Raw genomic sequence first — 25,084 nt, 5'->3', positions numbered from 1 at the left:
TGGGAGCTCGACTGCGAAACTTCATTCCCGTTTAGCTCCAGTCCTGTCAGGACGCCTGGGTAAGGGATCTTGTGACCCTAGTTACAAGATTCATTTCAGTCTGTCTCCTCCAAACAGGTTTTTCAAGACAGGACTTCCCCTACCTTCAGAGAAGGGACGGCAATTATTGACAGCAATTGCAATATTGCGAAACACGGGAGTAGTGGTTCCGGTGCCTGTCGAAGAGCGTACCTGGGGCTACTACTCCAGTCTTTTTCTCGTGCCGAAGCCGGATGGCTTGGTGCGTCCCATCCTCAATTTAAAGGATTTGACCCCGTACCTCCAAGTAGCCAGATTCAAGATGGAGTCCCTGCAGTCGGTGATTCAGGGGTTGGAACACTGACAGTTCCTGGTATCTATCGATATCAGGGACGCTTACTTGCACATACCCATCTGGCCCCCTCACCAAGCATACCTCCAGTTCGCAGTAGGGAACAGCATTGGCAATTTCAAGCCCTACCGTTTGGCCTCTCATCAGCACCTCGGATTTTCACCAAGGTGATGGAGGTTCTCCGTACGCAGGGGGTTACTATCTTCCCATATCTGGATGACCTTCTGCTGAAGAGCCGCTCCCGGGAGTCCCTGCTAGAGAACATTCGGCTTACACAGAAAATCCTCACATCCCACGGCTGGATTCTCAACTTGGCGAAGTCGCGACTTCAGCCAAGTCAGCAGCTTCGGTTTCTAGGGATGATCCTGGACACCATCCAGATGAAGTTGTTTCTGCCAGCCGACAAGATTCAGTCCTTACAGGCCTTGGTCAGACTTGTCCTGCGTCTCAGACAAGTGTCCGTGCACCAGGCTTCTGGGAAAGATGGTATCCACATTCAAAGCAATTCAGTACGGCCGGTTTCATGCTCGGCCTTTTCAGCTGTCGCTTCTACATCAGTGGTATGGTTCTCACCTACACTTACAACAGATGGTGACCCTGTCCCCTCGTGCTCGCCTGTCCTTGCTTTGGTGGCTCAACACCTCAAACCTGCAACAGGGGAAGAGATTTGCGATCTGGGATTGGACCCTCCTAACCACAGACGCCAGCCTCCGCGGTTGGGGAGCAGTATCCCTGGACCGACAGTACCAGGGGTTATGGACGCTACAGAAAAGTCTTCTCTCGATCAATGTGCTGGAGCTCCGAGCTGTCTATTAAGCTCTTCTACAGGCAAGACCTTTCCTTCAAGGCAGGGCCATCCGCGTCCAGTCCGACAACTCCACGGCCGTGGCGTATATCAACAAGCAGGGTGGCAGCTGCAGTTGCGCGGCCATGAAGGAGGTCAGCAGGATTCTGCTCTGGGCCCAGACACACGCCCTAGCCCTGTCTGCCATTTTCATACCTGGAGTAGAAAACTGGGAGGCAGACTTCCTCAGTCGGCGGGACGTACATCCAGGGGAGTGGTGCTTACACCCTCAGGTGTTTCAGAAGTTGATCCATCGCTGGGGTTGCCCTCAGGTGGACTTGATGGCGTCTCGGCACAACTTTCAGCTCCCCAGGTTCTTCGCCGGAACGCGAGACCCACAAGCAGAAGGGGTGGACGCGCTGGTCGCTCCTTGGCCCTTCCGATATGTATACCTCTTTCCACCATTCCTGTTGATTCCTTGAGTTCTTCAACGAATCCTGAGAGAGGGAGTCACGGCACTGCTGATCGCACCGGACTGGTCATGTCGGTCTTGGTACTACAGTCTGACAGCACTGCTTTTAGACGAGCCGTGGCCCCTTCCACTTCAGGACGATCTTCTCAGCCAGGGACCCTTCATCTACCCAGATTTAGGTCGTCTTCATTTGACGGCTTGGCTGTTGAAAAGTCCATCCTGAGACGGGCACACCTACAGCGGTCATACCTACCATGCTACGGGCAAGGAAAGAGGTCACCTCCGTGCACTATCGCCGCATTTGGTGTTCGTACGTGGTTTGGTGTGAGAAGCGTGGTGTTTCCACGTGCCTGTTCAAGAAGGCGAGACTCCTTCTCTTCCTACAGAATGGTTTGGCCTAAGGGCTGAGGCTCAAAACTCTAAAGGTACAGGTCTCAGCTCTTTCCATTTTTTTTTTTTTTTCAGAGAAAGCTGGCCTTTCTTCCAGAGGTACCGACCTTTTTCCAGGGGGTGTTACGGTTACAACCGCCCATACGTCGTCCTACGGCTCCCTGGGACCTGGATGTGGTCCTCCAGCATTTACAAACCTCGGTGTTTGAGCCCTTGGAGGAGGTGGACCTTTGCTATCTTACGTGGAAGGTCGTACTTTTACTGGCTTTGGCATCTGCCAGGCGGGTATCGGAACTGGGGGCTCTTTCTTGTCGCTCTCCTTTTCTTCAGTTCCTTGTTGACAGAGCAGAGCTCTGTACTACTCTCTTTCCTCCCAAAGGTGGTGTCTTCCTTCTACTTGAACCAGCCTATCGTGGTTCCAGCTTTTACAGAGGACTCGCCAGAAGCAAGATCTCTGGATGTAGTTCGGGCTTTACGAATCTATGTATCTCGCACAGCCTCCATTAGGAAGTCTGACTCTCTTTTTGTCACCTACGACCCAGTATGTCGCGGGTGGCCGGCTTCAAAGCAAACTCTTTCCAGGTGGATTCGGCTGACCATTCGTCAGGCCTACATCTCCTCTTCTCGGACTCCTGCTTGTATCACGGCGCACTCAACCAGGTCGGTGGGTCCTTCTTGGGCAGCTGCCCGAGGAGTAACCCTCCAGCAACTCTGCCGAGCTGCTACCTGGTCGGGCAGTAGAACCTTTGTGAAGTTCTACAGGTTTGATACCTTTGCGGCTCCGGCTTCAGTGTTCGGCCGCAGGGTATTAAGGGGCTCTCAGCGCTCACCCACCCGGGTTGAAAGCTCTGGGACATCCCCAGTGTAACTCCAGTGACACCTGCTGGATGAAGGAGAAAGAGGGATTTTGTACTTACCGTAAATCCTTTTCTCCGAGTCCACTGGTGTCACTGGACGCCCGCCTCAGCGCTGTTTTCCTTCTGTTGCCTTAGGGCATGTTCCTACAGGGATCGTTCACTTGGAGTTTCCCTGCTAAGGTTGCAACTGTTATGTTATAATATTACGTTGTCTGTTGACTCTGTATGTTTGGAATTTCAGTGTTCTTTTTTACTCACTGTTTCTTCTTTACTTAATGTATTGAATGATGTATGTGGTGTTGACCTCTTCAGAAGTGTGTTTTATCTTCCCGCTCCCTTCCGGGCACAACCTTTACGACTGGCCTGAGAGGGGAAGTACAAGGGGAGGAGCCAGCCACTCTAATCTTTTATTTAAAGTGCCCAAGCTCCCTGTGGTCGCCTTCTATTCCCCAGTGTAACTCCAGTGACACCAGTGGACTTGGAGAAAAGGATTTACGGTAAGTACAAAATCCCTCTTTTACGGGAAGGGGAAGTTGGGGGAATACCGGTACACATGCATATAACACGAATGTAGGTAGTTGTATACAAAACACAGTTATAGATCCACAATATTTAAATGGGGTGCCTAAGTGGAGATATTCGAATGGATGGTGGAGGTGAATGTACAGGTATAGAGAAAGAAAGAGTACTCTCTCTTTTTTGGGGGGCACTGCTTATGGAAAAAAAGTTTGTCTAAAACTTAACTTTTATCATGGTCAACATATATTTATGAATAAAATTGACACTGACACAACATGAAAAACAACATATATTAGAAGTACACAGCACTATTGGGGTACTTGTACTTAGTTATTTCCTTCAGCAAGAATAATGTGTAAAATACTTCTTGGAGGATGCACAAAGATTCAATATGCATACTTCATTCTTCTGAATTTGGCACAAAAATTGGATGGATATCTATTGATATCTATAAGCAACACACTGCAAGATATTTCTTGAATTGTCACACTTAAAAAAGACACTTGTTGTCACAGTACAATGAGTCTATGCAACTGTATTTGTATATAAACAGTAGCAATTTAATGAGTGACTTTGTTTCAGGTTAAGAAATCAGTGCAACAGTAGACATTGGTGTGACAATCTCGTTTAGTTAATTGATTAGAGTAATATGCTGGTTCAAATCAGGAACTCGGGGCTTTGCATTCCAGGTGAGCGAGTCTTTTAAGGTCTCAGTTTGATAGGGTGAAAGGGAAGGTACAACTGCTGTCCTAAATGTGCTGGACAGATCCCTAGTAGTAACCCAGTGCAGGGTCTCTGACTGCACCCTTGGATGAGGAAGTGCTGGGAGGTAGATGGAGGGGATCCCTGGTAATCTGGTATGCGCTGCTGCTGACCACTTACAGGGTGTAGAGGTGGGGAGTGAGCGGCAATCCGGTTAGAGCAGGGAGATCCCTGGGAGGGAGATGCAGAAAAGGACAGTCTGCTAGGTGTATTTCTGTTATGCAGAGTCCCAAAGTTAGAAACAAGTAAACAGACACAATTAGTACTTTTTGCGCTGTAGGAAAAGTGCCTATTATTATTATTATTATTATTATTATTTTATTTATAAGGCGCCACAAGTGTTTTGCAGCGCCGTACAAAGGAACAATACAGGGAGACAAAGCTTGGCATAACATTGAATAAATAACAAAAATACAGTACAAATAAATAGCGCCATAGATCAATACACATTACAGCTTAAATGTAAGTAGTGAGGACTCAATCAACATACAACTAGAGGCTTGATGCCAATGATGGAGATGAGTATGCGGACGAAGATGGTCACTGAGTGTTGGAGTATAGGAGAGCTGTGAGTGAAATGTAAAGAGAAGTGGGCTTTGACAACAGGAGGGAAGAGGCGCCTAGACAGCGCCTGTTATGCACAGTCCCCTGGTTAGAAACAGTAACAAATTATACACAATTTATAAGTATGCGCTGTAGGAAAAAGTATCCTGCAGCGCTTGACCCCACTATATATTAGCGCGGTAAACACGGTAATATGTGTATGGGGGACAAAGGCTTGGTGCGGCTGATACTGTGCGGTATAATACCTGCCAGTGTCTGGCCACACTGGTAACTAGTGCTGTCTGCACAGGAGTCCGTGCGGCGCTTGTCTCAGCTTCCAAACTGTCAGGAGGAATGAGTCTAGGTCTCAGATGCGATGCTGTAGTCGAGCATACATGCCGTCACTGCCCATGATGGTGTGGGAGGGATTACAAACGGCCGTTTCGCATGGCTGCTTCTTCAGTACTGACTAGGGTGGCCAATCCTGGGATCGGCGGGATCCCGGGATTTGGTCTAAAAAACGCCGGGATTTGAATCCCGGGATTAGATCTTCCAATCCCGGGATTTCGGGATTATATGCGCATGCGCATATCTAATGCCGGGCAGCGTCTGAGCGAGTGCTCAGACGCTACCCAGGAGTTCCTGATCCCCAGACTGCAGTCTGGAGTGGGTATGGGCAGTCCGACCTGCGCAGCGTGACCTCTGACCATCACGCTGCGCAGGTCAGACTGCCCATACCTGCTCCAGAATCATCTCTGACCTGGACCGGACCTGGCAGCGTCAGCCGTCGGCTCTGCAGCTGCTACCGCCGCCGACGCCTCCCGCTCCTGTCTGCCCTGCTCCTGGCCGCCGGTGTAAGTAAATGAATGTGCGGGGCGGCTGAAGCAGGGGGTGGACTGGGCTTCTTGTTTTTTTGTAGCGTGTTTTTTGGCCTAAACTGATTTAGAGATGCCGATCCCCGGATCCCGGGATTGAGCATTTTTCAATCCCGATTACCGGGATTGAAAAAATGCCCCGGGATTGGCATCCCTAGTACTGACTGAAGTGATTTGAACCAGCATATTACTCTAATCAATCATTTGACTAAACGAGATTGTCACACAAATATCTACTGTTGCACTGATTTCTTAACCTGAAACAGTCACTCATTATTATTATTGCTACTGTTTATATACAAATACAGTTGCATAGACTCATTGTACTGTTACAACAAGTGTCTTTTTTAAGTGTGACAATTCAAGAAATATCTCTCAGTGTGTTGCTTATAGATATCCATCCAATTTTTGTTCCAAATTCAGAAGAATGAAGTATGCATATTGAACTTTTTTTCATAAGCAGTGCCGCCCCCCCCCCCCCCCCCCCCCCCCCCCCCCCCCCCCCCCCCCAAAAAAGTACTCTTTCTCTATACCTGACCTTTTGGCGTCTATCATGAGTCGGTCTATGATTAGTCCAGATGATATATTAAACAAGGGAGAATATAACTTGACAAATGTATAGGCTGACTTCATCTGGATGCCACTGTGCTGCTAACCACCTTCCTCTAATGTTAAGTGTTATACTTACTAGTTAACAGCCCAGCAAAATGACAGAACATAAGTGATGTCGGTGGCTGTGTGGGCCCATACGGTGCTACACTTTGCTCCATCTGGTGCCTTTTAGTAGCTGACACTTAAATTCCCTCATAAAGGTGAGGAGCAGTGTTCACCTTTTATTATATAGGATAATGGAATTATTACTATTCTTTACTGTGATTTTGTTTTTCCCAGGTAATGCCACAGTTATTGAACCATCTAAAAGTGGATAGTCTTCAACAAAGCATTGATTGGGGGATTTTGGCAGTGTATACATGCTCTTCTAATTGCAATGCAGAAACACAGTATGCTGAGGAGTTCCTGTGGAAACAAGATGTGCCTGCAGATGCAATATAATATGTGCTGATTCATTCCATCTTTATGAATATATATCATCATAAAGAAGATGGCTATATTGAATGGTTTGACAAAGTTGCACTTTAACAGATAATGGGTTTTAAGCAGCCCCAGTGTATAGCTTCTGTTTTGTATCTTACAACTATACCAGTGGTTCTAAAACTGTGTCCTCTGGACCCTATATAGTTCACAGTTTCAAGGTTACCCAATAAGTGCGCTCATTACTGACACATTTTAAAAGATCCACAGGTGGAGCTAATTATTTCACTTGATTCGGTGAGGAAACCTGCAAAACATGCACTGTGTTGGGTCCTGAGGACTGATCCGAGAACCTGTGCTGAAAATTAACTGAAAGCAACCAAATAAACTGGCTGCAGCCTAATAGTTGTGGTCTGCACTTTAGTCCTTGAAGTTGTGTAATGTGCTTTTTTTCTCTCATTAATAAAAATATCATCTCCCCCCCCCACACACACATTTTTATAAAGAAAATATCAGATCCCAGATAATATTCTTCCTGGTTTATTGTAACATATTTGTAACATATTTAATAAAGAGAGCACTGCATCCACAATGTCTATTGTTTGCAAGACTGATATTCTGGAAATACATAAAGTTATGTTTTATGCAGTTGAACTTTCAGTTGTATTACAGTTGTTATGTTGACCTCTTGCCAACACACACTTAAAGCATTCTAAATATGGGGTGAAAAGATTTCATGAGCGTTTCACAAGAGAAACAATCGAAATTGAAATCTATATAAATATAAAAGTGCTCCTACTGAATATAGTAAAGCAGTGCCTCCATTTTGTAACTTGTTCCTGGTGCACTGATGGGATGCATGCTATATACCAAGGAAAAGAAAATTACTTTTGCCAAGGGCACAAAACTACCTATGTATTATTTAACCTCTTTTTGTTCCTTACATTCATTAATTGTTGCTAGTATGAATAACAAACCATACAGGGAACATAAATGGAATAAAATGGTGTAACACTCTAGTAATCTTAAAACACCTAAATGAACCAGTAGGTTGACAGAATTTACTCCTGGTTTAGATTGCAAAGACAAAATGTATCACACAGGGCCATAGGCCACAGGGAAATTGCATAAAGTTACTTGTGCAAAAACACACATCAGCTTTAATCATATATACTGTAGTACTTAATGTCAGGTAGCCAAAAATATGTGGATAGTATAGGGCAAATGTGCAAAATCATGTGTAGATATGTGAAATCAAGGAAATTTGCTTTCCACTGTTCAGTAAAACATTAATAATATGACAATGTAAAGATAAAGCATAAATAATGCATAAAGGTACAAAATTAGAGGGCCAGCACCAAAAGCAGATGTCACCCTTCTGTCAAAAAATATTATATAAGGACATATGTGTAAAATTAGGACTATAAACCCTATCAAGGGTAATATAGTACACTGAGCTGGAACTGCTGTCTAGTTCCCTGAAGGGTCAACTAGCATTATAGCTTCTCTCCCTCTTAGCACTTGGCCCTCATCAGGTACGGGTACCTTTTTTGGTCACCCCTTCAATTATAGCCTGCAATACCACTTTGTAACAAGCAACATAGGGGGTTAACCACATACCTACATATTATGCTCTCAACTTATTATGTGGGCACTTCCACCACTTGGGCCCACTCAACCTTCAGTTTATCATATTATACACACTCGGTTATGTTGATCTGAAATGTTTAATTGTCAGACACATCACAGCATTTGTGAGTGAACCAGAATAAGGGCCTATGTGTACTTGTTTGAGTACTTTATATATATATATATATAGGCTTGGAATATTATTTAGAATTACAGCCTTACTATATAGGTAAATTATCTGTGTAACCAATATGAGCCTCTCTCACTCTTGCACCAAATTACCATTCATAGAATGTATACAAATATTTCCTTTCCTTTATTTCCTTATTGAATATCTTTTTACAGAAATGTGACATTTGTTACATAGAAATACAGAATTTGACAACAGATAAGAATCTAATTGGTATATTCAGTCAGCCCTTTAGGCTTAGGGCATTAGGATTCCTTTAAGTGCAGTGCTGGCTAACCTTGACACTCCAGCTGTTGAACTACACATCCCAGCATGCCCTGCATCAGTTTTAGCATGGCCAAATAGTAAAACTGATGCAAGGCATGCTGGGATGTGTATTTCAACAACAGCTGGAGTGTCAAGGTTAGCTATCACTGCTTTAGTGAGTGATTGCTTGAGGAAATCTCAGGATTTCTATAGGATGGTTTGCCTTTCATGGTTATTTATACAATTATTAAAAATATTAGTTAAACTCAGTGGTGATTGAAATTCTAATGCACAAAGGGAATAATTTAGATTTGTCAGCCCCCATATTTACATGTCACCCATCACAGTGCAATATGCAAATGTTTGTTCCAGTGCCAGGCTCCCATTATTTTTTTGGTGCTTGTCAGTAGGAGGCAAGTAGAAATAATAAGCAACCGTGGGATTTTGGGCTGATTGAAGTAACAATTGAAGTGGTCAGGCCACTCGAAAGAAAGAAAAAATCATTTTGTATTGTCCCAATTTCTTTTACTGACTTTAAACTGTTATTTTAATAGTTTTGATCGGTACTTGTGTAGTTTCACGGCAGCAGTTTCAAGATTCCCCTGCCCGCGGATCACATCGCATGCGATCGAATGACATGCTATTTAGATTTAGCACACCCCCACTATCCACGCCACCCTGAAGTGTGGCAAACGGACGTGATATGCGACTTGTTCATACCCCCACTATCCACGTCGGCGTGGAGTTGATTTTATAAAGTGTTGCGAGCGCAGCAAGGCGACGTGGATTACTTGACATGTATTCCGCGTCCGCTCGCCACGCTTCATGCTCATTTTCATCGTCCCCCCCCAGGGGCTCACTACGCTCGCCACACTTTATAAGATCAACTCCTTGCCGACGTGGATAGTGGTGGTATAAACAAGTCGGGAGGACGCGTACCGCGGGGCTCGCCACGCTTCGGGGTGGCGTGGATAGTGGGGGTGTGCTAAATGCTGCATCGCATGTGATCCGCGGGCAGGGGAAACTTGAAACTACAAAAGTAGAATTGCATCACATGCAATCGGATTGCATGCGATGCAAATTTCCCTGCCGCCATGAAACTACACAAGTACCTTTTTGGTCTACCACTACAAACCCTGGTAAACTAACATGGACAGGTTAAGCTGGACCAACATTGCTGCCAATGGAACAGTACTAATTCGATCTTTCCCACAAAGGATATACCCACTTGTGAGCTGATCTGACGAGTAGGAAAACAATGTAAGCCACTCACATCTTTGCAAGTATGGACTGTAAGGTAAAGTACACACCGCACTGGTTAAGGAGCCAGCAGCATAGCTTGGAACTGCCATTTACAGTAATTTGTTTGGTGGAGGCAGCCAACTGACTGATCAAAAGCCTGAGTTCCAAATGTATACAACTCTAGAGGTGGAGGAGGAGACATTGGTTTGAAGGTTATACTGACAAAATTGAGGTGTCTGGTTCTCTCATTTGTATTGTACTATTTATTATGCATTAGTCTCTTTAACTTTATTTTTTTAGTGAACAGTGGAAAGCAATTTCCTTGATTTCACATACAGGGGGGAGTTCAATCCTGCCCGAAAATGGCAGTATTCATTGATAGGTGTTTTACGTCTGTTTTTTAGTACTTTTTTCGCCAATGCAGTTTCACCTTCTTTTGGGAGGCAAATTGGAATGGGCAAAAATGGCTGTAAAATTGCCAAAACCACAGGGATTCGTGGCAAATTTGACGATCCAAGCGTTTTTTGCCGATACTGGTTCTTTCACCTATAGAAAAAATGGCACTTGAATAGGGCGAGTCAAATTCGCCCTAAAAATAGGTGAAAATTGCCCGGGATTAAATACCACCCACAGTATCTAGGCATGATTTTGCATATTTACATATGAATTTACCCTATGCTTGGTATACTAATGTTATTTTCAGCTACCTGACATTTAATGTGTGTTTTCACAAAAGTAACTATGCGATATCTGTGTGGCCTATGGTCAGGTATGATATATTTGTTCCATGCACTCTAAACTAGGAGTGTATATGGTCAACCTGCTGGGTTCATTTCAGTGTTTGAAGATTACTAGTGTTTCACCATTTTATTCCATGTATGTTCCCTGTATGTTTTTTTTGTATTAGCATGTCCTACTGAGATAATCTCTCTTTTTTCATACCTTACAGTCATTAAATGTTTAGTTTTATGCCCCGGCAAGATAGTACATTTATTTTCTCTGGTGTTTTTTATATTTTTATTATTATTTTAGGAGGACACCTCCAAGTTGTTTACCCTTTAACCACAGGGGACTATTAGGTTCACTTTGGAGCAACCTACCTTCATTTTCTTTTACACAATAAGCCACTGTACCAATGCCTTGGTCCTTTTCCCATTTCCCTTCTCCTTGATCATACACACAGGATGTATACTTGTTCAGACCGGTTCAATTCAACCTCGGTATCAAATATTTTTCTGTAACCTTGTTAAAACTGTATAATAAAAGTTCTGTTTTAGCATACTGCATAGTTTATTTATTTTTTTTCTATACAGCAAAATGTCATGAACTATACCACCTTAACTAAAGGGATGCTGCATGTTAAAAATAGCATTTTATATTTCTCTTTCAATGGTCCTGGTGACACAGCTTCACATTGGGATGTAGGAGGGTCCGCAGGAGCCAGACACCTATACCAAAGCTTTTAGAGAGGTAGGCTCCTCCCACTTCATCCCAGAATCCTCAGTTTGTTTTAGGTGCCTACCGGACTGGGTGCTATACTGAAGAGGCTGCTGTGCAGCTGAAGTTTAGAGATAGATAAGTGTAAAATTAAGAAAATAAAAAACACCTATTAGGTAGGACGCAGTGTTGAGTATTCCTCATCACAGAATCCTCACACTGCCAGCGCAGCAGGGACGGACAGAAGCGCGTCCTGTTCGCTCCCTGCACGCGGGGGAGATGCTGTCTGCTCTCTCCGTGCGGCGCTTTCAGCTTCACCGGATGAGGCTGCCTGGGCTCCGGAGCATCCCTGAACTGACTTCACGCAGGTGAGGGTCATGGGGGATGGGCGCTCCGTTATGGCGGCGGCCATTTTATGCGGAGCTTGCAAGCTGAGCTCCTTATTGAAAAGGACAGCAGCTTGTCACAGGATGATTCCAAGTTGTCCCCATGTGAAGGGCAGACACTAGGAAGGAGGAAATCTAGCAGTGGGAGCGGCTACTGGGGGTAGTTTGGCGCCAAAAGTCCACAGACCCCGCAGCAGGGACAGTTGGTCTCTTCCCTCACTCTGCTTGGCGCCGCTTTGGGAGACGCTGACTGCGGAGCTGAATCGCTGTTTTCTGGCTGAGTGGTGGATTTCATGGGCATCGCTTCCCCCTTCATCTGGAGATTTCCGGAGCTTCAGACAGATAAGTGCTGTGATATACATTGACTCTGTATATAACGCCTGTCAGTTTGCACTGTGTGAAATTTCTTTATCATGTCAGAGCAACAGTCTGTAGCTTTGGGGGAGGGAGCCACATTTACATTGAGCGCGTGCAGTGTTTGTGCACTTCAAATTTCCCCTGAACAGATGACCAAAGGGGGATTGTGCCCTGCTTGCGCAGTTGTGAGACCCATGGGAAGTGAACCCCAGAGGGTAGTGGGCCAGTGCCCTGGGCAGGTCAGTGAATGCCTTAGTGCAGTTGTTGGACAAACAGAGATGTTGTGGTATCTTCCCCTAAACCTAAATGTCATCTTCTCAACAGTCCTCAGGCTCCTTGCCTCTGACTCAAGCAGATCCTTGTCTATTGCAGGTGATGCAGGATACTGCTAAGGGTATTAGCAGATTTAATGCTCTACTTGATAGATTTGACCATGATTCCGAAGGGACTCCTAGACAGTCTTATTCGGTCCCTCTGCTGGCAGTTGATTCAGGGGAGGAAGGAGAGTGCACATCAGATATTCCCTGGGAGCAGGGTGATGATTCTGAGGATACCTCGACCCCTGGGGTGGAGGATTTGATTGCTGCGGTTAAGCAGGCCTTGAATTTGTCTGAAGCAGACAAGACTCCTTTTAAAGGGGTTTTTAAGAGGCAGCGTAGAGAGGCTGTTACCTTCCCGGCAGATGAAGGTTTACAGGATCTTTTAGAAGGGGCTTGTAAAACGCCCGATAAGAGGCTCCAGATGCCAAAACTGTTTTTGAGTCTTTATCCTATGCATGAGGTGCATACAGACCTCTGGGAGAAAGTGCCTGTGGTGGATGCTTCAATAGCCAGGCTTTCAAAAGCTACTGTGCTCCCGGTCCAAGGGGGTGCGGCTTTTAAGGACCCCATGGACAAGAAGCTGGAAGGAAACCTTAAGGCAATATTTGAGGGGGTGGGGTTTACACTCAGGCCCCTCATAGCGTCAGCTTGGGTTTCAAAAGCCATGATTGTATGGGCTAGCAGTTTGTGCACTATGGTGCACGCAGACCCTGGTGTTTTGCTGATTGCTGAAAAATTAAAGGCAGCAGCTGAGTATGTCCTAGAGGCGGAGGAAGAAGCTCTCAAGATGGCTTCAAAAGTGTCTGCCATCTCTGTTAATGCCAGGAGAGTCCTGTGGCTTAAAACCTAGGAAGTGGATAATGAGTCCAAAAAGGCCTTAGAGGCGTTGGCTTTTAAAGGTAAGCTGCTGTTTGGTTCTGAGCTGGAGGAAATTATGAAGCAGGCCACAGGGGGTACAAGTACCTTTCTCCCTGCTCCGTCAGCGAAGCAGTCATCAAAATGTTCGTCATTTCGGCCCTCCCCTAGAGGAGGTGCGTCCTTTCGAGGACAGTCTTTCATGGGTAAATTCCAGTCCAGTAAAGGAAAAGCCCCAAAAGCTAGATGCGGCTCTTTCCATAAGAAACCGAGCACCAAAGGTGATGAAAAGCCCTCGGCATGACTGCCTGGGGAAGCCCCCATCTGTTTTCAGAGTGGGGGGTCGTCTGTTAAGGTTTCGGGAAGCTTGGGCCTTGTTGGATCAGGATCCTTGGGTGTTAGACATTGTCTCACAGGGATACAAAATCCCTTTCAGGGGTCTTCCTCCGAGAAGATTCTTACCCAAGCCACTCCCAAAGGAGTCACGACTCTGAACTGTTCTTTTGGGGGCGGCTCAGTCACTTTTAGAAAAAGGAGTGGTGATTCCGGTGCCACGGGAGGAATGGAAAAAAGGCTTTTATTCCATTCTGTTTTTAGTGCCCAAACCAGACGTTACCTTCAGACCAATCCTAAATCTGAAATCATTAAATCTCCACCTGTGGGTGGACCACTTCAAGATGGAGTCTCTGCTATCTGTGCTTCTCAGCCTAGACCAGGGAGAATTTTTGGCGTCCATGGACATCCAGGACGCATATTTACATGTCCCAATTCACCCAGAGTTCACAGGTGGCTGTTAAATTTACAGAAGTCACAACTGGTCCCGGCTCAGAGGCTCCAATTCCTGGGAGTCATTCTGGATACTCACTTACATCGAGTATTCCTGCCAGAGGCGAAAGCCAAGGACATTTCACTCCTTATCAGGTCGGTCCTGGAATTGCCGGACCCGTGGGTCTGGAAATGTCTGAAGTTGCTGTGCAAGATGGTGGCGACTTTAAAGATGCTACAGTACGCCAGATTCCATTCTCGGGCCTTTCAATGGAACATCCTAACATCTTGGTCGGGAAACACACAGACCATGAAGTCAGAAAGGGTGACACTGACGTTGGAAACAAGGTCTTCTCTAAAATTGTGGACGGATGTGAATTCCCTTCAGTGGGGTCGGTCGGTCTTGGGACTGGCTGGTAGTCACTACCGACGCCAGTCTCAGGGGCTGGGGGGCAGTGGTCCTGGACCTGAGGCTTCAGGTCCTGTGGACTGCAGTAGAGTCAGCTCTCCCGATAAATATCCTGGAGCTTCGGGCTGTTTGGAAGGCCTTATCCCTGGTGGAAGACAGACTGAGGGGTCTCCCCATAAGGATTCAGTCGGACAACGCCACAACTGTGGCATATCTGAATCACCAGTGTGGCACACGCAGCAAGCTGGCTATGTGGGAGGAGCAGAATGTTCCAGCCTTATCGGCAATATTCATACCAGGTGTGAGGAATGTGGAAGCTGATTTTTTGAGCAGGGAAGAGCTGCTAGAAGGGGAATGGACGATGAATTCACAGATCTTCCACCAGATTGCATCTCGGTGGGGGCTCCCAGAGGTGGATTTAATGGCGTCCAGGTTCAACCATCAGGTTTCCAAATTCTCCAGGACAAAGGATCCTCTGGTGTCAGCTGTGGATGCAATGACCGTACCCTGGACAGGGAATCTGGCATACATTTTCCCACCGTTCCCGATGATTGATTGCCAGGGTTCTGAAGAGGTTCAGATCCCAAGGGATTCCAGTATTACTGATAACTCCAGATTGGCCAAGGAGGTCTTGGTACTCGGGTGTTCGGAAACTATCAGTAGAGTCTTGGCATCTACCTCAAAGTCCAGACCTTCTAAGTCAAGGGCTGTTTTTTCATCAGGATTTAGCTTGGCTAACTTTGACGGCTTGGCTATTGAAACCGCCATGTTAAAGAACAAAGGATTTTCTGAAGCGGTTGTGAATACCATGATTAAGGCCAGAAAGTCTGTGTCTTCGGCTAACTACTATACGGTCTGGAAGACATATATTAGGTGGTATGAGCACCAGAAGTCTCGTACGTCCAGATTTCGGCTATCTAAATTGCTTGAATTCCTTCAGGATGGATTTTCTTCAGGGCTGAGTCTCTCTTAAAGTCCAGATATCGGCTCTGTCTATGGCCCTTATTCTGCATCGTGCGGTACGGCCCGCGTGCGGCCGTACCGCCGATGTTTTTAGTCTGCACATGCGCAGAGGTCAATCTGCGCATGTGCAGCCCCATTCGCCGCAGACGTATTTCGTCCGCCGCAAAGGGGGCGTATAGGGGCGTGAGGGGCTTCATACCCTCATTTCCCTATGTATACGCCCCGCGTTTCATGGGCGTTCCCATGCAAACGCGGGGCGTATGCATGCTAATGAGGGTATGACGCCACTGATGGGGGCGGAAAGCTGACGTCGCCGGATGTCAGCTCTCAGCCCCCATACAAGCTAACACACGGACGATTGTCCGTGTGGTCTCAGCTTGCGGGAGCTGCTGTGGCGTGCGGCCCTGCCTTCGATGGTCGACGACCATCGAATGCAGGGGGCAGCTCCCACCATGGTGGAGGCGTACGCCCCACCATTTTTATGCGGATCGCCAGCCGTCCGTGTACGGACGGCCGTGGCGATCCGTCTCGTGGGCGGGGATTGGTTTGTGCGGCCAGAGCACCGTGTGCGGCTCTGGCCGCACCAACCAGAATAAGGGCCTATGTTATTTCAGAAAAGGTTGGCTGTGCTTCCAGAGGTGCAAACCTTCCTTCAGGGAGTTTCTAGATTAAAACCACCATACAAACAACCAGTGGCACCCTGGGATTTGTCTCTTGTGTTGGAAATTCTTCAAAAGCCTCCTTTTGAACCGTTAAGGTCGGCTGACCTCAAGCTTCTTACTTGGAAGTTAGTGTTTTTGTTGGCTGTTTCCTTTGCAAAGAGGGTTTCGGAGTGGGGAGCATTGTCTTGTAAGCCTCCCTTCTTAATCTTTAATGATGATAGGGCTGTTCTGAGAACATTTCCCCAGTTTTTGCTGAAAGTGGTTTCTACTTTCCATTTAAATCAGGATATTGTTCTTCCTGTATTTTAACCCCCAGAGGGTTCTAAGAAAAGGGATAAATTGAGGAATTTGGATGTGGTGCACGTCTTGCGCATTTATGTGGACAGAGTTAAAGTTTTTCGGAAGACAGATACTTTACTGGTCTTGTATGATGTACACAAGATAGGCTGGCCCACTTCAAAACAGACCATTGCCAGGTGATTGAGATCAGTTATTGCTTTTGCATATACTAAGGTTGGTAGGCCTGTACCGACCAGAATAAACACACATACCACCAGGTCTGTTGCCACCTCTTGGGCGGTTCGCCATGGGGCTACGGCTGAGCAAGTATGCAGGGCTGCCACTTGGTCATCTGTTCACACTTTTGCCAAATTCTACAGGTTCCATGAGTTTGCGTCGGAGGAAGCATCATTCGGGCGAGCAGTGATAAGAGCTGTAGACCTGAGCGTACCCTCCCAAAGGACCGGCTCTTGAACGTCCCAATGTAAAGCTGTGTCACAGGACCATTGAAAGAGAAAAAGGGATTTTTTAAGAACTCACAGTTCGAATCCCTTTCTCTGATATGATCCTGGTGACACAGCAATCCCTCCTTTATGCTCAGTAAGTATTGTTAGTGTTCATGATGTATCATGTTATGATGGTAAAATTGAAGTTTGTGCATATAATATGTTCAGGCGTTTGTACTGAGTTGGTGTATTCCAGTGGCTTTGAAAGTTGAACTGAGGATTCTGGGATGTAGTGGGAGGAGCCTACCTCTCTAAAACCTTTGGTATAGGTGCCTGGCTCCTGCGGACCCTCCTACATCCCAATGTGAAGCTGTGTCACCAGGACCATATCAGAGAAAGGGATTTGAACGGTAAGTTCTTACAAAAATCCCTTTTTTTGCATACAATTTCTGTAATTAAAATTAAATGAAGATTTTTTTTTAAATTGTAATGTGCAGTGTGCAAGTCTGCAGTATTTTAGTCAGTGGTCTTAACTGGACGGTACCACATACTTAGGGGGTGGTAGATTTGATTTAAAATCACATGCTACTGTTTCTCTTGCAACAAGGTTAGGGCACACTGGGATAGGTTTTTTAGTGAGTTGCTGTGTTCCCTCTCCAGATCCCCTCAAAGACTGCCGGGACCTGGAGACAGTAAAGCACTCTGGTATGGGGGAACAAACACATGCAGACCTGGATCGGGATATACTGGTGCTTTCCCCAGAGTAGGGAGAAGTACACTTATACAGATGCAGCTGTGGGGGCAGTGCTTCTATAGAGTGCTAAGCGGCAGTGCTATCCCAGAAAGCACATTATGCTGAGGGTTTTCACTACTCACTAAGTGCATCCACTGTAATGAGGAAAGTGAAACTCAAATAGGCATTTTGAGCAATCTATCTGCTTTCCCCTCAAAGGTGAGCAACATATTTCTACACTTCACCCATGGAGGTGGGAGTGAAGCCTACTACTATGGAGGTAGAAACAGCACTCTGAAGAGGGTAAGTAGATGCTTTTCTGGACACTGCAGCCGTGCTTGTAGATGGTGCATACTTTTTCTTTTCTTCTTAGGGTTCCATGGTCCCACAGGGTGACATCGGGGTTGTAGGCATTTCAGAGAACCATGGCACCAATCATCAAACCTTTCAGGTTTTCCAGGCTGCACACTTCCATGACCCTTTGGCAAAACCTGGTGCCTACCAAAATCAGCACCAGTCCAACTCTGGCACCATTGATCATCTGCGTACTTGCTACAGGACACCAACTACCAGGAAGCTCCACCAAGGTCCTTGATATTCCTCCAGCGGCGTTCTAAAGAAATTATTTTCAAACACCATATCCGCACAATAGTGAGGACAACGGACCCTTACTTGGAAAAAATCCCAACATAGTGGTGAGACTGTTACTTTATTGCATGAACTGCCTTTATCTACATCTGCCTAATAAGGAAAAGTGCACAATACCAATAGTGACCATCAGAGGGCATACCAATTGTTTTACTATATATATTTTTTATTATATGTTCTTATTATATGCTTTTGGTACTTGTGGAGTTTCACGGCTCCCATCGTATGGCATCGTATGCCATATGTAGTGGCATACGATGGCATACGATGCGATGCAATGTTTTACCGATTTTTGACCATTTTTGCTCAAAAATCGTATGCCATCGCATGGCATAGTATGCCATATGTAGTGGCATACGATGCGATACGATGTTTTACCGATTTTTGAGCATTTTAGCTCAAAAATCGTATGCGATTGCATCGGATGCCATACGATGGCATCCGATGCGATGCGATGCGATGGCACCCGATTTTGCCCTGAAATGCATCAGAATGCATTGAAATGTGTATTAAAGTAGTGAAATGCCCCCAAATGCCATTTTTCATAGTAAACCGGGGCGTGGCGAGCGCGGCGGTACGCGTCCTACGACCTTTTCATACCCCCACTATCCACGTCGGCGTGGAGTTGAGAATAGAATAGTGTGGCGAGCCACCGAGCCCGAAGCATGGCGAGGGGACGCGGATACCTGTGAAGCCCGCGAGGGGACGCGTATAGCTGTGAAGGTATCCGCGTCCCCTCGCGGGGCTTGCCACGCTTCGGGCTCGGTGGCTCGCTGCGCTCGCCACACTATTCTATTCTCAACTCCACGCCGACGTGGATAGTGGGGGTATGAAAAGGTCGTAGGACGCGTACCGCCGCCCCTCGCGGGCTCGCTGCGCTCGCCACGCTTCGGGTTGACGTTGATAGTGGGGGTGGTGCACTATGAAAAATGGCATTTCACAAGTTTAATACACATTTCAATGCATTCTGATGCATTTCAATGCAAAATCGGATGCCATCGAATCGCATCGGATGCCATCGTATACGATTTTTGAGCTAAAATGCTCAAAAATCGGTAAAACATCGTATCGCATCGTATGCCACTACATATGGCATACGATGGCATACGATTTTTGAGCAAAAATCGGTAAAACATCGTATCGCATCGTATGCCATCGTATGCCACTACATATGGCATACGATGGCATACGATTTTTGAGCAAAAATGGTCAAAAATCGGTAAAACATCGCATCGTATGCCATCGTATGCCACATGCGATGCGATGCGATTTTTAGCATACGATCTGCATACGATGCAGGTCGTGGGAGCCGTGATACTCCACAAGTACCATGCTTTTTTAATTATCATTGAATAAATGTACCAATAGTATAATCCCTATGTGTTCTTTTAAATAGTGCAGCCTATACATCTATTGTATTTTGCCTTGTTGTACCCCTCCAGTGATATACTAAAATCACTTTCAGGCAGCAGCTACATTTAATAAAGGAGAAGCACCTCACATCAGCGCCTAGTTCACCAAGCTTCTTGGTAAAAACAATTCTGCACACTTCCATGCCCAGCTCATCAGTCTTTTGTTGGTGCCAGCAGGAAGCTGGATCATCTTTATTTTCAGCAGGGATTACACTGTGCAGCGTTACCGCTGCTGGGCTGCATGCGCTGTCATTCACACTGAGGACAATGCGGCAGCTCCATCCCCCTACCGGTGCCAAAACTCCCCCATGACCCTGGTCAAGAGGGGTATGCGGTGAGGTGGAGCCTGGCACCTAGCACCACCAGACACCAGAAAACCTCCAACAGCGTGGCTGGGGCACAGGGTCAGGTAAGGCTCTCCTTGAGAGCACTAAATCGATGTCTGTGCTGCACGCCGAGGAGATGGGCCGCAGCAGCAGGGGTCGACACTGCTGCTTGCGGCAAGGACTACACTAGACCACGAGGGCATTGAGCACAGGCTGGGTGTAAACACTAATTTTGCATAGGGCTCATTAGTACCAAGTGGGGGAAGACCAGCACACAGGGGAGGCTGTTCCAGCCTGTAGCTCCCTCCTCGGCTTTGGGTGTCAATTCACTACAAGTCTCTAGTCCTCAAGCTGATTAAAAACCCTACTCCTTTCTAAGAGTCTCCCATGCTCTTATCATGTAAGGCTTGTGCTGCAGGCCTATCTGAGCAGGATATTATCCAGGAGGGGTTATGTGTCGATTGCTTTATCCCCCTGGCCAGTCCTCTGGCCTGGTGGCTTTATAACAGCCTCCTTGGGCAGCCTTTCAGCAGCTTCTGGGCAGTTTAGTGGATCTTTTTAAGGAGAGAGGGAAGGGGTTGTGGGGGGTCCGCACACAGATTAGTTGTACCCTTATTACATTTGTATAGGGTTTTATTTTATTGGAAGAAAAGAGCCGCCGTTTTATTCAGATATTTAGGCGGGGGTGCTATCCGGGCAATAGGGTTTGAAGACTGGTTTGAAGGAAAGAGAAAAGAAAATTGCGTGGTGGATGCACACCAAAAGAGATGATTTATGTAATCATTTAAAACTTAACCTTTATTATTGGTATTCTTAAAATATTTAGAGGGGAGCCAGATATCCGTGTTCTTATATACGGAACTACGGGTCTGGGTCCACTCCGCTTATATGTGAAATTGGTAAGAAATTAAAATTTGACATACAGATCACACATACATATAGGGTGAAGTGCTTACGCACTATTGAAATAAGATAGTGTGTGGTTAAAGATTAAAAGTGTTAGCCAGACTTGTTACTATGTTCTAGTGGTTGCTGTAGGGGTGATATCTTCTTTTATTGGTTAGCAGTTATTATGCTTTTTTCTATCGGACACTGGAATTTGGGTATAGGACGGTTTTATGCTATTGGAGTGTTGGTATCAGATATACCTATGTTTTATTTCTCACTTTTGTGTGTCTCTCTTTTTCACACTTATATCACGGTGGTATCACTTGGTATTTTGATTATACCTCTTGTTTGTGCTGTATGCACCTATCTCTTATCTGGCCTTGGGTAGAGGGTGGGTGGTCGGATACAGTTATATTTGGTGGTATAACGTGTTAGTAACCTTTTTCAAGAGTCCTCTGCTATCTGGTGGTCAGGAAATTTCTTTAAGTAATTATCTTGTATAGGTGGTTAATACATAATGTTACATACACCTGGTCACTCTAGTTCTTATGAATGTGACTCTCCTGGGTTGTGCTACCCTATGGATAATTGGTAGCTGTTGTTATTTAATTACAGGTTGTATCCTGCTTTGGTTAAGCTGTATTCCACCACTCTCTCTACATATGTCTTTGTTCAAGGTCACCGTATATCATTAATATTCTCCTTTTTCTGGGGAGGGTTTTATATTTTTATATATTTTTTAGTGTTTTTTTGTTAATTATTTGCTGTCCTGTCCAGTCCCGTAGTGGGTATTAATTCCAGTTGGGGGATTTAATGCAGTTTTTAGGGTTAGTGATCTATTTTCAGTATTCCACTGCCATCTAGTGGCTTTAGTTGGGAAATACTGGGATCAGTTCCCCTATGTTGTAGGTTGCTACCACCTTAATTAGGTATAATACTGAGTCGCTGATTAGTATTTGCAAATGGGTTATATTCACTTATTTGTTAATCGGACTTCAGTATTTAAGTGGTTTTCCTAATATATGCATTTATTGGTACATGCAAATTAGGTCTCACTTTAGCTGATAATTATAATAGGGTTGTATTGCCCTGTTATAATCGGTGGTTAGGCTTCAATGCTTAGGTGGATTAAACTTAGCCTGCACTAATAATTGAGTGCAGAAGCTAAGTCTCACTATGGCTGAGCCGGCTCCTACAATCCCCTCCGTTTATGCCCTGGTATCACACACTGTACAGCATTTTACATTCATTCTTTTGTAAATTCACATTATTAGATACATAGTAACAGAGGTCAATAGTTCACACGTGTTTCACATTCAAGCTTCCTCAGAACTGCAAGCAGATTGCCTACAGTGTATCCTCTTTATTCATTTATGGCTGGCCAATCACGGGCCTTTTGCCTGTCACCTGGTCTTGGATGACCAATCAGGATGCGCTGCGTTTGCCCTTTCTGTTGAGGCTACTTCCGCCTCTTCTCCCTAATGATAATGCACATAATGATAATAAAAGGGCGATATACTACCTCACCGCCCACCGCAAATCTAAGTGAAAGACAAAAGCACGTTTAACAAGGATAAAAATGACATTACTATTAACTATACAGATTCCGGGGTAATCCAAACAACCCCAGACCTCCGCAAAAACGGCAATAACCAGCCGTGATTGGCCGGACGAGTCACGTGACTGCGATGACGCCGGTCACGTGACCAAGACACGCAGGGAGAAGAGGCGGAAGTAGCCTCAACAGAAAGGGCAAACGCAGCGCATCCTGATTGGTCATCCAAGACCAGGTGACAGGCAAAAGGCCCGTGATTGGCCAGCCATAAATGAATAAAGAGGATACACTGTAGGCAATCTGCTTGCAGTTCTGAGGAAGCTTGAATGTGAAACACGTGTGAACTATTGACTATGTATCTAATAATGTGAATTTACAAAAGAATGAATGTAAAATGCTGTACAGTGTGTGATACCAGGGCATAAACGGAGGGGATTGTAGGAGCCGGCTCAGCCATAGTGAGACTTAGCCTGCACTGATAATTGAGTGCAGAAGCTAAGTTTAATCCACCTAAGCATTGAAGCCTAACCACCGATTATAACAGGGCAATACAACCCTATTATAATTATCAGCTAAAGTGAGACCTAATTTGCATGTACCAATAAATGCATATATTAGGAAAACCACTTAAATACTGAAGTCCGATTAACAAATAAGGGGATATAACCCATTTGCAAATACTAATCAGCGACTCAGTATTATACCTAATTAAGGTGGTAGCAACCTACAACATAGGGGAACTGATCCCAGTATTTCCCAACTAAAGCCACTAGATGGCAGTGGAATACTGAAAATAGATCACTAACCCTAAAAACTGCATTAAATCCCCCAACTGGAATTAATACCCACTAAGGGAGGCCAGCCCCTATTTAAATGAAGCTTCAATCATACAATCATGCAGCAGATGGATTGCATGACAGATTGTGAGTACGTTGTCTGTCCAAAAACCATGAAGGGCTGCCGGGGAGATGAAGGGAAATTTAACACAGTCATGGATTGTAAGACCAGTCTTTCTGATGTATGGCCACCTTAAGTAAATGACACATATAAATGCAATAGCTTTCTGTAAAATGCCAACAAATACCGGCTAGAAATGTTTTTCTTCAACATCTCTATGCATGTCATTAGTCCAGAGCCTGGCTGCTCTAGCTGTAGAGGCTATGGCTACACCTGCCTTCAGAGAGACTGCTGATGACAGATGCATCTTTAGTGACTTTTCCATTCTTCTATCCTTAGCATCTCTAAACAATGCTCCGTCCTTGAGAGGGATAGTTGTTTTTGAGGTAAGTTCTGCAAACGGAACACCATGCCAGAAATTGCTCATCCTTGAAAGGATACATCCTATCCAATCTAGGTAATTTGTTGGAAATAAGATCTTTCATGACTTTATGCACTAAATCACCTGCTTTTTCTAGAACGATCTTCAAATAGGTGGTCTTGATTTTCAATATTAACATCAGTTTCCTTATACTTATTTACTACAGATGGCGTGCATCTTAGTCAGTGCCGGGGCTCGTCAAAATACTAACACTGGCGAGAGGTGCTGCATCTAACTGGGATGTGCAAGCGTCTCTCACACACGTGCATCCCAGTTTCTGGGAGACGGGCAGGGGTGGGAGGGTGCAGTGGCGACAAGCTCCGTCGTAAGGGGATGTGCGAGTGTATCGTGCGCATGTGCCCCCTTCTGGCGGCTGGCAACCAGACCCCCTGCTGACTGACCCTGGCTCCATCTGAATATCTAGATCAAACAACCTTTTTTTCTTTAACGCCACCCGACTCCTCACTGGACTCCCTCATATCTTCCTGCCATTTATCAGACAAAAAAGGGGATTTTTGTAAGAACTTACCATTCAAATCACTTTCTCCGAGTCCATCCTGGTGACACAGCTAATCATGGGATGTAGGAGGGTCCGTAGGAGCAAGGCACCTATGCTGACTTCTTTGAGAGGCAGGCTCCTCCTTCTGCATCCCAGAATTCCTCAATTGAACTTCTAATGCACACTATGATACATTTCTCAGTACAACACCTGAACATATTAATATGCACAATCAAATAATAACCAAATAAGGGGATTTTGGTCCTACCTGTAAAATCCTTTTTTCTGAATCCATGGTGGACACTGGGACAGTGGGTGTGGGTGGAGCTTCAGCTACAGGCACCAAGAAGATTGACAATGTTTTTGTGCAGCACAGGCTCCTCCTCCTCCACGCCCCCTACAGGCTTCAGTTTGTTCAACAGCTTATCCGCAAGGAACAGGAAGAGGAAGAGAAAAGAAAAAAGGAAACCTAGCTACCGTGGAAGTGTAAGGTTCCAGAGAGTAACGTATACACCCTCTCATTGCAGATTAGTGCGTTAGGGTGGGCGCCCAGTGTCCACCATGGATTCAGAAAAAAGGATTTTACAGGTAGGACCAAAATCCCCTTTTTTCTATCATACCAATGGTGGTCACTGGGACAGTGGGACGTCCCAAAGCTGTCCCTTTACGGGAGGGGACGCACCTGAGCTGCACTGAGGACACGGCGCCCAAAAGCAGAGTCTGCTGAGGCGAACGTGTCGAATTGGTAAAATTTGATAAAGGTATGAGGTGAAGACCAAGTGGCTGCGCGGCACAATTGTTCTGCAGAGGCTCCCTGGTGAGCAGCCCAACTGGCCCCAACCGAACGGGTGGAGTGGGCCCTGATGGAAGAAGGGACTGGCTTATTTGAGGATAAATAAGCCTGTTTGATTGTTA

The 25,084-nt window shown here is 45.7% G+C and overlaps 1 protein-coding gene across 1 annotated transcript in view; it reads left to right on the top strand.

Moving 5' to 3' along the window:
- The window catches only part of PDCD2 (programmed cell death 2), a 51,783-nt gene extending 41,989 nt beyond the window's left edge, over positions 1–9,794 (top strand). Inside the window, exon 6 of the mRNA XM_083176383.1 lies at positions 6,464–9,794. Coding sequence (XP_083032509.1) covers positions 6,464–6,625 — 162 coding nt within the window. The 3' untranslated portion in view covers positions 6,626–9,794. The remainder of the gene's footprint in view (positions 1–6,463) is intronic.
- Positions 9,795–25,084: the final 15,290 nt, after the last annotated feature.

This window comes from Crinia signifera, chromosome 3 (assembly GCF_055691185.1).
Source record: "Crinia signifera chromosome 3, ASM5569118v1, whole genome shotgun sequence".
Classification (NCBI taxonomy): Eukaryota; Metazoa; Chordata; class Amphibia; order Anura; family Myobatrachidae; genus Crinia; species Crinia signifera.
The sequence above is the reverse complement of the archived record's forward strand: the minus strand, read 5'-3'. Positions and strand labels throughout refer to the sequence as shown.